This window comes from Babesia bovis, assembly GCF_000165395.2.
Source record: "Babesia bovis T2Bo chromosome 4 map unlocalized Chr4_1, whole genome shotgun sequence".
Classification (NCBI taxonomy): domain Eukaryota; phylum Apicomplexa; class Aconoidasida; order Piroplasmida; family Babesiidae; genus Babesia; species Babesia bovis.
Window position 1 is genome coordinate 757,548 of NW_026261571.1, and position 15,580 is coordinate 773,127.

The following is a 15,580-nucleotide window of genomic DNA, read 5'->3' on the forward strand; positions in this document are numbered from 1 at the left end:
GCTAACACAAATATGTTTCCCTTGATAGCTCTAACCCGTTACTTGTGGACCCAGATGTTACCAACAACCCGGTCCAGGATGGTGATCCTGTCTTTGGCTCTCTTGCGACAAACTATTAACTCCCTACTGCATAATTAAACAAGATATATATACTTACCGTAGATCGTCAGCGATTTCTTTGCAATATTGCCACCTATTACATTTACTAGCAGTCGATAGTGACGACAACCACGTGACGTCGATACAATCCACGTCCAGCCATATAATTTCTTCGTCTAAACAATCGTTATCAGATGGAATGGATGTTGATATCGGAGGCAATGTAATTGAACCTAACGTAGGAGACCCGTCAATATACAGCTTATGGTCCATCGAAATATTAGGTGTCCCAGCCTTACGTTGGGTCCAAAATGATGTGATATTCTTGGACATGAAATGTTTAGTTGGATCCAAAAAGTACTTCCACCACTTAGATGTGGCTGTATATCCATATACAGTAACAATATCGCAGTGTTTCCTGAGAGGCATGTAGAGAGCGTTAACAAACCTTTCCATATTGCATTCAGGGAACATCAACGTGACTGTCAGTAGATTTAGACACTTCACACTCATCTCACTGTAATCATTCACACCGCGGAAAATACAATACGAATCTTTCATGTTGGTGATTAGTGCAAAAGTCTCCAGGAATATAGACACGGCACTGGTGTCCACTACCAAGTGTATATCAGTTATACTGTTCATCAACAGTGCTCTCAAAAACCGCTCTAAAGCTTCCTTGCAGCCGTCTAATGACTCTTCATATTTCGGTGAATCCTTCTTGGACACGCTACAAAAAGGAGGCCAACCAAAAAATATAGGCTTTACATATTGTGGATAGTTGCAGGAGCAGTAGAGTTGTGCTATATCCTGTAACGACTTTTCGCTAGAACTATGAGGGCCGTGTATGAAAACACAGACTTCAGGGCTCTTATAGGACCCACGTTTCTTCCAACCGGGGATAATAAGCACAGGTTCCACAGTGGGCTTCAGGAGAGTAGGTTTCGGCAATCCAGTTTTGATACCATCATAGTTTTCATCCACTTTAAGCGACATACTTTGATTCTTTTTATAAGCCAGTGGACTCAAATCGCTGTCAAATGTTACATCGAATGGAACATAGCCATCGACATAAAGGTTAAGGCAGGTATCAGTGGATATTGATATTTTGGCGCTTGATATCTCTACAAAAGAAGGGGTGTTGTGTTCCAATGTTTTAAAAATCGATTTAAATACTCGGCCAAGTTGGGTGACACCCGGCCTGTTGGTCAACATATTACACAACCGTGACTTGAAGTTTCCGAATACACCATTCCTTTTCTTACAATCGCGCAGATACGCGCTACAATCGCCGAAATCAAACGGAACCAGATTTCTATAGACTTTATATAACCGAAGGATGACATCATCGTTTTGAGGGTACTCTACACCAATATCTGATATCTCTTCCAGGGTCCCAGCTTCCTTAATCACTCCTTCACTTACGGTATCCTCGTCGAATATCTCAGCTCTATATTTAGTTACCCTTGGTAATAAATGGTATCCGTTGTTTTTCGTGCACATTTCGACAGCTGCAACTCCCATAGTAATACCTCCCCCAAGGGGGCACTTCACCCATCCCATCATTATCTGGCTAGATGTTGAACGCGTTTTATATTCCATACTTTTGAACGTGCCCAAGGGTAATCCATGTTCCCAATAACCTATGAGAACTTCGCCATAAGAGCTTGCTCCTTGCCACAAACCATAACCATGCGGCCGAAGATCCTTATTTAGTTGGCCTACGTATTGATAAATCATTCCTGATGGGTGAGCATTCCTAGTCGAAAGTCCCAGTATATTCGCTATTGCTTTCCATAAAAACCCAAGATCACCCATGTAGTCGAAATTTACAATGTAACCTACAACTGAAGTTGTGCCATGGCGATCAGAGAAGACGGGGTGGTTAGGCACTGCTATGTTACATCTATCAATGGACGCCACCTTTATTCTACGACTATCGGCTTCGGCAAATCTCACAAGTAAATGTGGCAATATGAACCGGTTAAACAAGATCCATATATTGAAGAATGCAAGGACCACCTTATACAGGAGTGACACTAGATTGTATGAGCAAAATCGACCAATGCATATGTTGTAATGGAGGTCCAAAAACCAACCCATATGGGAAGCTATGTTTTTATCATTTCCTATAACGTGGAACAACGATAACAGGTACTCTACAACGATGATAGCGAAAAGTACAAATAGCCCTAGAGTGGTCACAACCATCCTGTAATATATCGAGTGACTGCCGAAGCAGTATAAGTTGACCAAAGTACCAGCCAGCAATGAAATGGATATGCACAAATCCATTAATGCGACCTCGCATATAGCATCACCAATACTTTCGTGAATGGCAAACTCCGGCTGCGCGTAAATCTGTTTAAGGATATGTGATAGAAGCAGTGTGGTCGACACTAGACTAATAAACACCAAACTATTAACAGCGCAGGTGACCCATGAGCAACTATGGATATCCAAGGTATAGTATCTATTCATTTCCCTGGTCTTCATGTATCGCACCGCATCCTTATGCGACTCTGTCAAGGATTTCATTTGATCCTGGGAGATATAGTCGCATTCCACAATATTTATAACAGTTGCTGCATTATTATAGCTGCATTCATCGTAATCAATTGCTGTTTTGTAGTCACTGCTAGAGTCTACCTGGCTAGTAACCATTCCACGGTCAGCCTTGTTGATTACTCCTATGCTATCGCTATCATTCAAGTTCTGGTATATCGCCAAGGAGTTACCATCAACTGAGGTGACCTCGTTACCGCCAAATGCTACTACCGGCTTAACCGAGCATGTGTTATCGAATCCATCTTCAGATGTTTCTCCATTCTCCCAGCTTCGGTCTATTAAAGAATCCTCAGCAATATTAGTTTCAGCCATCTCGGGCCCATCCCTTTCCGGTGGAAAGTCATAAATACTGTCTAGGCACGCTTCCATATTTCCATCCACAACCGGTGATACTGTTGTTTCTTGGTCATCCTCTAATACAGAAACATGTGGATATACTTTAGCGTCAATGTCCTCCATACCCGGTAATATGCAGGCATCGTGTTCCATAACATCTTCAATATTGCCCTGGGTTATTAAATGAGCGTGTCTAACAGAGGATTCTCCATCATCTTCGTCATCCAATATTAATCTCGGACCCAATGTTATTACTGATACACCTAAATGCGTTGCATCGTTATGTATAATATCTTCAAAATCAGAATCTTGCTTGCCAGGGTCGTCCGCATTAACCAGCTGAACTTCATTAGACAACCCTTCATTAATTGCCTCAGGAGATGATTCATCTGTGTTTTGCCCATTACAATGATTTTGAAATCCATTTACTAAATTAAAGCGCTCCTCGGCATTGTTTGTAGTTTCCAGTGGTGAACTGAAATATACACGTCTGGTATTACTCATGGAGCGACGGGAAGAACTATGTTGTTCAGTGCTACCACTACGTGGTATCGAATTCGTTCTTACAGAATCCATTATACCATTTGTAAGTGTTGAATTATTTATATTGGATGGCGTTCTGTGTTCATGATTCGATTGAGGACTACTAGGCCTTCTTGCTCTAGGATAGAATAAATGGGCCTGTGCAATGACAATCTCTTCAGGGGTTAAATTTATGCTGTTACCTCGACGCCTTCCCATTGTATTGGGTTGTTTTAGAGGTGCACATTCCAAATAAAGTCCACTTTTGAGTCATACAAGACTTTTGTCTTAAAGTGAATAGACAGGTGCCAAAGTGAATCTGCCAATATTTTACAAGCAACGATCAGTGATCTGGTTGAAACAGTCGGAATAACACTTTATCTTATAAAAGATAAGTCTAATTATGTTAAGATCAACCACACTTATCTTTGTTGGTATGGTCACCCTTGGTGAAAGATATTTTCCTTGTGACACCCCATGTTAGCTGCAATATTCTTCTCTACAGCCAAAAGGATATACTTTAAAGCTATAGCTCGTATACGCATTGCTATTGAGCGTTGTTATCGGCTGGTTAGTATCCCGGCAGTTCGGTAACATTTGCTTCGTTTGCATAGCAATGTATAACTTACATTGTATGACCATTTATCAACTCTGTTCTTCATTTGTGGAAAAGAAATCCTACATCTGTGTATTTCGCAGATGAGGGGCATTTTTGAATAACTACGTTTGGAATACTTCATTATCTTAGTATAAAAAGGTTGTACCCATTTTGTAAAAACAAACCCAAGCTGTATATATATAATATACGATGAACTCTAATCAACACACGTAATGGTATATCAATTGTACTGTAGTAAAAATATGTTTTTTAAATAGAGTCTATTAGACAATGTGATATGGCAAGGCAATTCTTGGCCTTACTAACAGCACAAAGACTGTCTTCTAATATCAGCATTGCCAGGGAGTATATTAATGTTATTTCGTCATATTTCTGGTGATGTTGAGTACTTAAATTTTGAAACACACCTTGGAATCTCTGTTTCCCCATTACACATAATAATTCCACCTAGAATTAGATTATTATAGAACATAATAATATATTCCATTGAGATTATATTACAAACAGGACAATGGTTACTCTAGAATCACACTAAACCGTTATATCGCGATAAAGGTGTCATTCCTGTATCCTTCCTAAAGATGGAGCTTACTTCGGAAGAGGCGCAGCAACGCGTCTCTCTTATGGGAGCTCATGTTAAGGCGTTGTCTAAATTTTTTCAAACCTTTTCTATACCGACTGAGAACAGCGATAGTGATTCTATACCTCTTGTTTGGGGCGATCATCGCTACATGAACCAGCTGGTAATGTTGCTTCTTTTGGATATAATATCTACTTTAGCAAGAGATTAAGAACCGAAAGAGTAATATTTTGAGGGTGTACCTTGATGACATACGGCAGGTAAATGTTTGGTAGTTATATATTCATTTTATATAGCACTTCCTGAAGGATACGAATGAACACCAAGTTTACGAGGGTCTGATGCTCAATGCATATCGTTATTTAGAACTCATGTACGCGGCCGCTGATGCGTGTCTAGAAGGCATTGAACGGAATGTTGAAGAGCATGATCCTTACAGGTTAAGTCCTGGTCGTCATAACCAGAATCCCGATGTTCTGGACTCTGTGGATGAATTAAGGTTGGTCCAATTAATGATTTATCCATCTAGTCATCAGGGAGCGTCGAATGAAGCAGAGCAAGTTGCCTGTTTATCTGTACTCCAATTTTGAAATTTGGCTCATTCCCGGTTCATCCGATTCCGTAATGAAGATGAAGACTGTGAACGCTGATTATATTGGTTGTTTAAGTTTGATAGAGGTTGACGTAACTCGTGTTGGTTTACTGAAGCCACGTGTCCAGGTTGCTACTTATGAGTGTGACAGTTGCCATAGTCACACCTACAAGGCTGTGAGTCGGTATACATTGGTCCACATATGCTGTAGATTCAAGGACCCAACTTTCTACCTATCACTGACTGTGTCGACTGCATCACGCGTAACAACACCAGGGGCACTCTTAAGTTCCATCCCAGGTAATATACCTTTCCTATTGACCATATCGTTCCAGGCTGAGCAAATTCGACAAGTACCAAGAGCTGCGTGTACAGGAGCCCCTATACCATCTTTCAGAGGGTGAACTGCCAAAATCACTCAAGTGTGAGTTATTTGGGGAGCTTACTCAATCTGTGCGTCCTGGTGACTCTGTGCTTATGTATGGCATACTGTTGCCAGTTGTACCCACCTCCCATAACCCACAACGCCATGCTTTATTAGCGGAGAAGGTTTTCCGCGTTGTTTCTATAGAGCACCAGAAGAAGGTTTTGGATGCCAATAAGAGCTCTGACTCTGATTTGGCCAGGCGTATTGAAGCATTACGTCGTGACCCTGATCTTTACGAGCGCTTAGCTTATTCAATCGCACCTGAGATTTATGGACATGAGGACGTCAAAAAGGCACTGTTACTGCAATTGGTAGTTTAATATATAGTCTATATATCCATTATCAGATCGGTGGTGTTACCCGTGAGAAGAAGGACGGTGGGATAATTCGTGGTTCTATTCATATATTGCTGCTTGGTGACCCTGGTGTGGCGAAGAGCCAGCTGTTGAAGAAAGTGTGTCTAATATCATCACGTGGTGTGTATACCACTGGAAAGGGTAGCAGCAGCACTGGTATGACTGCTGCCATTGTCAAGGACCCGCAGACTGGCGAAACTGCTCTTGAGGGTGGTGCGCTTGTTTTGGCAGATTTGGGATTATGCTGTATCGATGAGTTTGATAAGATGGACGACTATGACCGCTCTGCTATATACGAGGTCATGGAACAGCAGACTGTATCCATAGCTAAGGCTGGGCACTGTACTACTATGCCTGCAAGATCTGCTGTACTAGCTGCTGCTAACCCGATTAACGGCGTATATGACGTGCGAAAAACGGTATTTCACAACATGAATCTGCCTGCTGCACTTCTTACACGTTTTGATTTGCAATTTCTCATGCTCGATCGTGTGGACCGTGGTAAAGACGCACAGTTGGCCGAACACGTCGTTAATCTCGTTAAAGGGGTTTCCCAGGAGTTGACTCCTAAGTATGCCGTGGTAGACAAGGAGTTGATGCGAACATACATCAAGATGGCTCAGGAGTTTGAGCCTACCATGTCGCAGTCGATTGTCGAAAAGGTATCGGAATGGTATGTCAATGTACGCCACCAAGAGTTGGATAACGAGACGTATAACGATGAGCGCTTTACATACACCACTCCACGTAGTATGCTTGCTATCTTACGCTTATGCCAAGCTATGGCACGTTTGCGCTTCAGCAATACTGTTGAAATGTCCGATTTCGAGGAGGCTGTTAGGCTCAGCGAACAAATGAAGATTAGCCTTACAGAGGCTAGGAATGACCGACTGTCACACAAAAGGCAGAGCGGCACTGCGCAGGTGATGCACCTTTTGAGGTAAGCTTGCTTATTCATTCGTAACATTTTATAGACGTCGTCGTGATGAGCTTAAACAGCAGGCTGATTGGGACGGTTGGATGCCAATACGTGAGCTTGAGCAGCAGGTACTATCCACTGGTCTCAAGCACAAGGACCTTAAGGACGCAATTGAAAAGTACTCTCGCATGGCCGTCGTGCTCGTTGGTAAGGGCGATACGCATATCGCCTTCCCCGAAGATTTGGAGCAATGATAACGGTGCATATTATCAAACACATCGCAATGAGTGGAGCCTATTTGACTACCGCCACTAAACATCAATATATTTGTACATTTATTTATTCCATTCTGGTGTATCACGTGAACAATTTGTCTGATTGAGTCAGTCTGCTATATTAAATACTACTATCGTAAATCGTGCTTTTTAATGAAGTATACTGCCACTAGTACGAGTAATAAGTTAAACACTTGAGACTCTGTCTCAATTTACGTATCAGTATATAATACCGTTCTTCTCCATACGAAGGTTGCAATCTAAAAATATGTCACGAAAAACGTCGATGCTAATCCGATCAATGGAGCCTACAGGAGTGGCACATGGTGGATGCCACTCGGAGTTTATGTTACGACCATTCACGGTTTCGCGAGTGTAGAGGGTATAGTCATCCAAAATGGCTCCAGAGGGTTGATCCGATATGTAGCAGTGTAACATCTGCTGGAGCTCCATTGTACCCACTGGGTATCCTAACCTAGTTAATGCGATTTCCAAAGTTTCCACATCTATGTGGTCACTAGAAGTTTGCTCTGCCCCGCCTATAACCTGAAGTGTGTGGAAGGCTTTCTTTATGACGTTGTCTATATGTTTGGCCATTTTCTTGTCATCCCGGTGTATGTTAGATAGCAGCTTCTTATTGCCTGGAGCAACTGTCACTGCTGGCAGTATTTTGCGCCGTACAAGCGGTAGAACAGGCTTCCCGTCACTTGCAGCCTCTGCCTGGGACAGTGACAGGGCAACACCCAGCTCAAGGTCATATTCATCGTCTACACATTCGTCCATACTAGTCCACATACAAAAGAAAATTGGTGTATAATTAAACTTTAATATAGTGTCCAGTAATAACTAGCGACGTGTACGGGAGAATCTTTGGTTGAATGCCTCACGCTCATCGTCAGCGTTCAACGCAACAATGTATTTCGAAGGCTTCTGCTGTATCTCAGTCATCGTGCGTTTAATGCAGCGCATGAAGTCAGCCAGAATCTGGAAAATCTCCTCGAGAGAGTTACCCTGTCTACACTCCTCGCCTAAGTAGCGCCAGGTGTTCCGTGTCATCTCGAATACCTTGATCTTGCGTTCCGTTGCAGCGCCTATAAGCTCTGTGCTTGCAGCAATTACATCCTTTGTCTTTGTGTATAGCGTTGATTCCGTATCGAGTTTGTCAACCATGCGCAACAGTGAGTTGAGACCGTCACGAATTTCGTCAAAAATCTCATCAATACCAGTTGCACTGATCTTCTCAGCATCCAATACATGTGATAACGTTTTGTCAATTGACATGAAATCCAAATTCGGAAACTTGACAGTGAGGTTAACCATGAGGTAGTGCATTGAACTCATGGTATTGTCCGCAGACTTGATATCGATCAGCTTAGTAGCAGAGCTTAGACTGAACCCTACAGTCTTTACGGTACAGTCGTCGCCGTGATTAACAAAGTTGCCATACTGCAATATACCACCCATCATGGTAGGTAACAAGGGATTATTGAAAATCTGGTCATTCGCTCTCTCAAACACTGACAGCTGGCTGTCCAGCATATTAAGAAGTGCTTTATAGTTAATCGAAAAGAATGCAACACGCACCTTGTTTTCCATGTCCTTCTTTGCGATGATTTTGAATATCTTTTGCTCAATGTCCCTGTAAGTAGCAATATTGGCACCACTTGCCAAAGCAGCGTTGAACAGCTCCAGCTCTGTACCTTGAGGCAGAGCAGTCTGTATCTTGAACAGGTTTTCTACATTGATCAACTCGTTGTCAAGAGCCAAATTATCAAGAGCATCAATCAACTCGTCGAAATCAGACTCCTTAGGAAAACGCAATATGATGCCCACATTCTGGGCACGCTTAGCGTCTAATATAGTTTGCATTAGCTTACGCTTTACATCAGGCGCCTTAAGAGCCTGCTGGCGCTTAACTGCCGCCTTGCTGAATAACTTCTTTGCAAGCACAAAGTCAAATACACGGTCCTCCACTGAGTTACGAGGCAAGTTTTCGAAAATCGTCCCCTTGACAGTGTTATCATTCAAAGTCTTCCAGTGGAGCTTGATACCCAGCGGTAGCGGTTTACGTGTGAATGCACCCTTTCCCTTGAGGCCAGCTGGTGGTGGAGGTGCCTTCATCTTGAGAGGAGGAGCCTTCTTAGTAGCAGGCGGCGCAGCCTTAGATGATGGTGAAGGAGGTGGAGCTGGCTTCTTGACAACTGGCACAGGTGCTTCCGGTGACGGCTTCGTCACAGTGGAGGACGAAGAAGGCTCACGAGGCTTATCAGCAGGGGTAGTACTAGTATCATCGGATTTAGGAGCAGCTGTTGCAGCATCCGACTCTTTGGGCTTGGATGGTGCAGCAGGACCGCTTTCAGTCGACGGATCCTTTGGTTTCGATGCGTCCTTGTGTATATCACGCGTAACACCGCCGTCCTTAGAGACCGTGCCTGTTGCTTCACCTGGTATAGATACTCCAGTGGGTGAAGCTGTACCTGGCTGGAAGCCAGGACCCATATAAGGCGAGGGTATTGCAGCGCCACCAATTGGAAAGGGTCCTGAACCAACCGCCGCACCATGGTGGATACGTTCACCAGGTGAATCAACCAAGAGGCTGCCAGAAACATGTCCTTGGTAATTTCCAAACATCTGGAACAATGAGGTGATACTGTTGTGTGGTACTGGCATCGTAGTACCATCTGTTAGAAGCAGCTGCATAGCACCCTCACGGTCAACTAACAACCGCTCAACCTGCTCCACTGTAAGACCAGTATGAACATCCCCCGAGGAAGTAAAGGTGGCCCCTATGTCAGTCCTATCACTGGTATCACCAGATTGCTTGCCAGTCCCGATGCTGAGGGTGCCTATCGAAGGTTGACTTCCAGGGTAGCCATTCAGGGTATCGACTGAATCCACAGCGTAAAGATCACCCTGCTGTATAACAGCACCGCTGCCTGCTGTGACCATGTCCTCTACCTTTGCATTCTTGGGAACAAATAAAGCGTTGAGGATGGCCATAGCATCCATGTAACGGGGGCATAGCTTCAAAGCAAACTCACAAGTATCACTGGACAAACCAGTAGCCTTGACTAGCTTATCTATGTCGCTAGGGTAGACCTTAGCAATGTGGTGACGCATGAAAACGCCAACATCGGACATTGGCGGTGTTATTACAATCGGCGTGGTTGCTGTATTCCAAGCATCAGTGTTGTGGCGCTGCCGACTCTCCATGGCAATGGTCATCTGCCCCTGCGGCTGTATGGCCAATGAAGTGTCCCAAATGTCAAATTCAGCCTTTGGTATCTCCAGGGATTCGCTATTGATAAAGCCAGTATTGAAGCTGTAACTGGCAATTACCTTGCGCTGCTTCATAGACACACCAATCATGACCACAGCAACGTCACCGGATACCACCACGTCCTGACGGTTGCCGCTGGCATCCAGTTTGAAGTCAAAAATAACCTCACCAACATATCCCATTCTGCCGGGCTTCGAACTTATGGATCTGTTTAACAGCTGGTAGTCCGAAGAACACGCAACCAGCATGACTCCATCACGATCCTTACCGCCACAAACGCACTTGGGGAAGAATGCAGCAGAGTATCTTGAGCATTGAGCACGCCTTTCGGTGCTTGCCCACCGCCTGGTAGACGCAACCTGGGAAATATCAGGACCAACCTGATATATCTCTAGCATAACCTCAGTACCAGGTAAGAAGCAATTTACCAAAGTAATGCGCTTGATCCTAAATTGCTGGGCTAGCACAAAGTCTATGGGAGTAACGTACATGCTTAGGAAATAACTCATGTAACGCTTATAAGAAGGCGGCCAGCGAGCTATGGGTATCATCTGAGGCATGTCGTTAGGTTTTGTTGGATCAGGCCTATCTCTACTTGATTTAGAACCGAAAACACGGCAGTTACGCCGCCAGTCAAAAGAACCCATAATTAACTGGTCCACCTCATTAGCCGTAGCAAGTGGCTGCGAAGCAACCACCGAACACGCAAAAGTCAGCAAGATGTTGTAATTCAAAGAATTGTAGTTGAAAATAACTACATTGTCACGATTGTAAAAGTCTAACCAAAAGAGAACTGCCGAAGAAACTGCACAAAGGTATTGCATAGAAGGCAAACCGCGAAAGTTCATAGGAAAGTGGAGAACCTGACGATGGAACAAGTCACCATGCTCCTGGGATATAGATGAACTATCCAAGGATAAATCAAAGATAACGAACTTCTGATAGTATACGGGAGCACCTCTTGGGCGATGGTCACCCAAATCGTACACGTCGTTACCAACGACGCCAATCCGACGAAGCTCGTCTAACTGGGATAGCTGACTATTAGGAAGCCGCTTGAACATATGACCAACTTTAGCATAAAGGTCATTATAGACACGATCCAGGCGAGGGTGTATCGCAGGACCAAATTTGTATACCTGGTCCTCAACATAACGCTCAAGTAACCTGAAGAAACTCAGCAGTTGCTGAACATTGTTGCGTAAACTACTCTCCTTCATTGGCAATTGCCATGGCGTACGTATGGCAAATATCTTGTTAGTAAACGAATGCACCAGAGGTGGTCGTATCTCATCGGAGAGGTCATGAGACACTGCACGCTTTATCTTGGAAAATATCGCATCAACATTCAACCTGGGCGATCCAGATGATACAGCAGATTCGGCGCTGATATTATCATTAGGCGAAGTTTTGTTATGTCTAACTCCATCATCTTTTACAGTAGTGCCCGGACTGCTCTCCTCTGAAAGAAGTAGATCCGCCGATGACTCCGTTCTTTTGCGCCCCGATTTAGAATGTGGCGAATTGGTAACCTTGCTTTGTGGAGTTGTAGAATAATCACGGCCATCATGCAAGTCATGTCTAGATTGACGGCGCATCCGCTCCTTAGCACGCTGGACAGTTTTGCCACGGTTGCGGAAAATAGAGCCGAGTGCATTCTTATTGCATAGTATACCAGGGTTAATGTCCTCATCGCTAGTTACCGATGATTCAACATCCGACGGTGTAGAATAGCCTGATTGAACATAGTGACGGTTACTCAGAGTACGCATGGATAAACCACGGGCACCAAGTCCACGGTCAAATGTACCTGGCATCGTATTGCCACGACGTACGACGTTACCTCGAGTCAATCCGCCCCAACCAGGTGGTACAAAAGATGTACCACGGTCGGCATTATTAGGGTCAGTGTCGATATGCTGCAAGTCTAGCGACTGAATAACGGAATCGAGACTCTCTTTAGGTGTATCTCTAGCCTTATAGGAATCCCGAAGCGTCTCTATCAGACTCCTGCGTCCGGCAACCACAGGTGCTGCCTTAGCTGTTTCCGAGCCAGCGCCGCTAAAGTACACATTCTCAGTATCAGCATCCGGGGGCGAAGTACCCCTGCCGGCGCGACCAAACGGCATATTTGCGTAGTAATGTTTATAATATCAAGTTATATTCTTTAGCCATATGGCTACTGAAAACTTAAGACGACAGTGATAGATTCTTTGACGATAATGACGACATCAGGGATTTATTAGCCATTGTAGCCATCTTAACGTGAGTAAAATCCCTGGTTAGCAATAAACCTAGGCATTATAGTGGCATACAAATGGTACATGAACGATATGAACACTACAAACGTGGCCTTTATGGGCCTCCTAAACACCAACCGTGTCTATCGGGTTCATAGTATAAACGAAATTAGACAAAGACGTCAATATAGGGCCTATTCAATTAATTGTACATCTATAAAACAGTTGTTTCCCACCAATATACGCTTACTTATATGTCTACCATCAATGTCTTTTTGTTCTACACACTTGGATAAATGATATTCTAATTTAATCCGATATTATTGGCAATATGTCATTCCTAATGTAACATAGCTTGTGTATATAAGCTAGAGTTGTATATAGTTACCGTATAACTCGATACAGTAATTAGTGATGCCATATATGTTAAGACGTTTTCAAATATTTCAACCATATGGACAAAACTCATAGCGCAACAGCCGTGTTCAAAACATTCTCTTTCCCGATAATTTCACATACATAGTCCGTGGATACGTCATTATCCCGGCGGACATGGAACCCGTTGTCATCACTGCACGGCATAAGGCGGCTCCCTGCAAGGACCTCTATGTGTAACATTCCACGAATGACTACCACGCCAACATCAATCAACATGTAACTCTTGCCCTCGAGCGGCTCAAGAAGTTGTCTGTCGAGAGGTATTCTCACCCGTACGCATCCTGAGGGATCCCCTGCGATATATACCTTGTAACCATTATCCAATGTGTCCTTATCTATGAAATGTAGCACTAATGATGTAGTTGTATACATGTGTGATGAAATGGTATATTGACGCTCAGACGTCTCTAGAAGACGAGGTAAGTCTGCTACACTTGTGTAACCACTACACATTACAGCGCCCTTCTGACTGTGCAGAAGGGCCTTTGTGATAAGCAGCTTTGTACCAATCACGCGGTGAATACCCATCATAGTATCACCTGGTTCCGATGTGCTTGCATGGAGGGCTGATGCTAATAATAAAACCTGCCGCACAGTTTATTAGACGGGATTAGTTAGATATAAAGGGGCTATTTACTAAGGTTGACTAATCTGTAATTTCATTAGCGAAAAATATTTTCCTGTTACAATGCTCAATGTCTGCTAGGTTGGGAAATTACACATTATGTCTACCCTGACTATTATGTGACACATTAGGAAAGCAATTATAGAGAGAAACAACTATTAAGGTGCCATGTACAGCGACGCCTGCTGGCAACACGCGCTACGTTGCGCCAATAGCGCAAGACCTGTATTCAATCACCGACCATTGCAACTGGCATTCCAACGTAGAAGACATTTACATACATCAGGAACCACACCGTCATATAATTACCAAATAGATGATACTGTAACCAGCCCGTAAGTTACTTACTGACCTAATTGTATATCTTCCAGGTACATATCTCAATCACATAAATACAGCCATGAATACGAACAGGCTGTGTCGCTAACATCGCGGATATATCAACTTGGTGGAGCTGAATTGAAATCTGAACGGCTTCGCGTATCACAAGAAATAGGATGTGCTGAACCATGCACAGATAAACATACCACCTTGGAACGACTCGTTAATAAATTCCAGGAACGCATACAATCGCAGGTGCTGACAGATAACACCGAGATCAACGATGTCGTAAAATATGTACTAACGGGACAATCAAAACTATTCAGACCCAAACTAGGTCTTATGGTAGCAAGGCTCCTGTCAATGCGGAATACCCATGGTGAAAATACCACAAGCGCAGACGAGGGAAGCACCCTAGGTTACATGAATTATGGAAACCTATCAACAGAACTTATGGATAAGGTGCTTCGACTGCTGCAGTCATACGAAATTGTGCATATAGGTAGTCTGATGCACGACGATGTATTGGATAGTGCAAATTTGCGCAGACGAATGCCTGCAGTACATGTCAAAGCTGGTGTGAAAATAGCAGTCTTGGTAGGCGACCTTATGCTTACCAGGGCGTGTTCCACAGTGGCTAACCTAGGGTCCCAGGTATTGACAGTTAGAATGTCAAAAGCACTGGAAAACCTAATTAAGGTAGGTATAAGGCATTATGTACATATACATAAAGGGTGAAATCACAACTGTTGAGGGTACCGACAATGTAGAATCTATGATGTGCAACTACCTGAAGAAAACGTTCCTCAAGACAGCCTCACTTATCGCAGAATGCTGCGCTTCCATCGCCTCTCTACGTAAGTGAACAGCTAATGTAATTATATACACAACAGTGCGCCAAGATGAAATAACGTGTCATAAATGTTACCTGCTAGGCTTACACGTGGGCATGGCATTCCAGATATACGACGACCTCCTGGATTATGAATGCGGAAGCAGTGACCTGGGAAAACCAACACTCAATGACTTATCATCGGTAAGCTTTGTGTATGGTTTCATAATAAAATCCAGGGTCTAATCACAATGCCATTGTTAATGGCACTACCAGAAAGCCCTGGACTTGGGGTATTAGTTACAAATGGTACGGTACAATCAGGAAATGTAGACTCTGTACTACCCTATGTAACATGCAGCCAGGCATATGAACGTAGCAGGTATGCAGTCATGATGCATCTGGCTGAAGTTTCTAGAATCCTGAAAGGAATGGAAGGAAACAAAACATCACCAGATTCACCTCTGTCCGACCTATCACAGTCGTTGCTCAGATTCGTATATGACACCCTGACACGGTTGAAAGGATAGAGATACAACATCTATAAACAT

General features: G+C 43.6%; 6 protein-coding genes across 6 annotated transcripts; 2 read left to right on the top strand and 4 right to left on the bottom strand.

Moving 5' to 3' along the window:
- Nucleotides 1-16: 16 nt before the first annotated feature.
- Nucleotides 17-3,694, bottom strand: BBOV_IV007270 (uncharacterized protein). Its single transcript, XM_001610601.2, has 2 exons — nucleotides 158-3,694; nucleotides 17-123 (listed from the first exon to the last, which is right to left on the bottom strand). Exons 1-2 carry the CDS (start codon nucleotides 3,577-3,579, stop codon nucleotides 39-41), a joined length of 3,507 nt encoding a protein of 1,168 aa, XP_001610651.1. The 5' UTR covers nucleotides 3,580-3,694; the 3' UTR covers nucleotides 17-38.
- A 1,030-nt stretch (nucleotides 3,695-4,724) lies between these two features.
- BBOV_IV007280 (minichromosome maintenance family protein) lies at nucleotides 4,725-7,273 on the top strand. Its single transcript, XM_001610602.2, has 8 exons — nucleotides 4,725-4,887; nucleotides 4,925-4,984; nucleotides 5,021-5,223; nucleotides 5,261-5,492; nucleotides 5,528-5,616; nucleotides 5,652-6,054; nucleotides 6,090-7,039; nucleotides 7,074-7,273. Exons 1-8 carry the CDS (start codon nucleotides 4,726-4,728, stop codon nucleotides 7,270-7,272), a joined length of 2,298 nt encoding a protein of 765 aa, XP_001610652.1. The 5' UTR covers nucleotide 4,725; the 3' UTR covers nucleotide 7,273.
- Nucleotides 7,274-7,512: 239 nt separating this feature from the next.
- On the bottom strand, nucleotides 7,513-8,076 carry BBOV_IV007290 (uncharacterized protein; the record flags this gene model as incomplete). Its single annotated transcript, XM_001610603.2, has 1 exon — nucleotides 7,513-8,076. The coding sequence occupies one exon, from the start codon at nucleotides 8,074-8,076 to the stop codon at nucleotides 7,513-7,515; it is 564 nt and encodes a 187-aa protein (XP_001610653.2).
- Nucleotides 8,077-8,139: 63 nt separating this feature from the next.
- Nucleotides 8,140-12,858, bottom strand: BBOV_IV007295 (formin homology 2 domain containing protein; the record flags this gene model as incomplete). The annotated part of the gene is made up of 1 exon (XM_051767048.1): nucleotides 8,140-12,858. The coding sequence occupies exon 1, from the start codon at nucleotides 12,700-12,702 to the stop codon at nucleotides 8,140-8,142; it is 4,563 nt and encodes a 1,520-aa protein (XP_051623633.1). The 5' UTR covers nucleotides 12,703-12,858.
- Nucleotides 12,859-13,222: 364 nt separating this feature from the next.
- Nucleotides 13,223-13,848, bottom strand: BBOV_IV007300 (uncharacterized protein). Its single transcript, XM_001610604.2, has one exon. It carries the CDS (start codon nucleotides 13,780-13,782, stop codon nucleotides 13,279-13,281), a length of 504 nt encoding a protein of 167 aa, XP_001610654.1. The 5' UTR covers nucleotides 13,783-13,848; the 3' UTR covers nucleotides 13,223-13,278.
- Nucleotides 13,849-14,037: 189 nt separating this feature from the next.
- On the top strand, nucleotides 14,038-15,560 carry BBOV_IV007310 (Polyprenyl synthetase family protein). Its single transcript, XM_001610605.2, has 5 exons — nucleotides 14,038-14,211; nucleotides 14,248-14,896; nucleotides 14,931-15,054; nucleotides 15,091-15,233; nucleotides 15,269-15,560. Exons 1-5 carry the CDS (start codon nucleotides 14,045-14,047, stop codon nucleotides 15,557-15,559), a joined length of 1,374 nt encoding a protein of 457 aa, XP_001610655.1. The 5' UTR covers nucleotides 14,038-14,044; the 3' UTR covers nucleotide 15,560.
- Nucleotides 15,561-15,580: the final 20 nt, after the last annotated feature.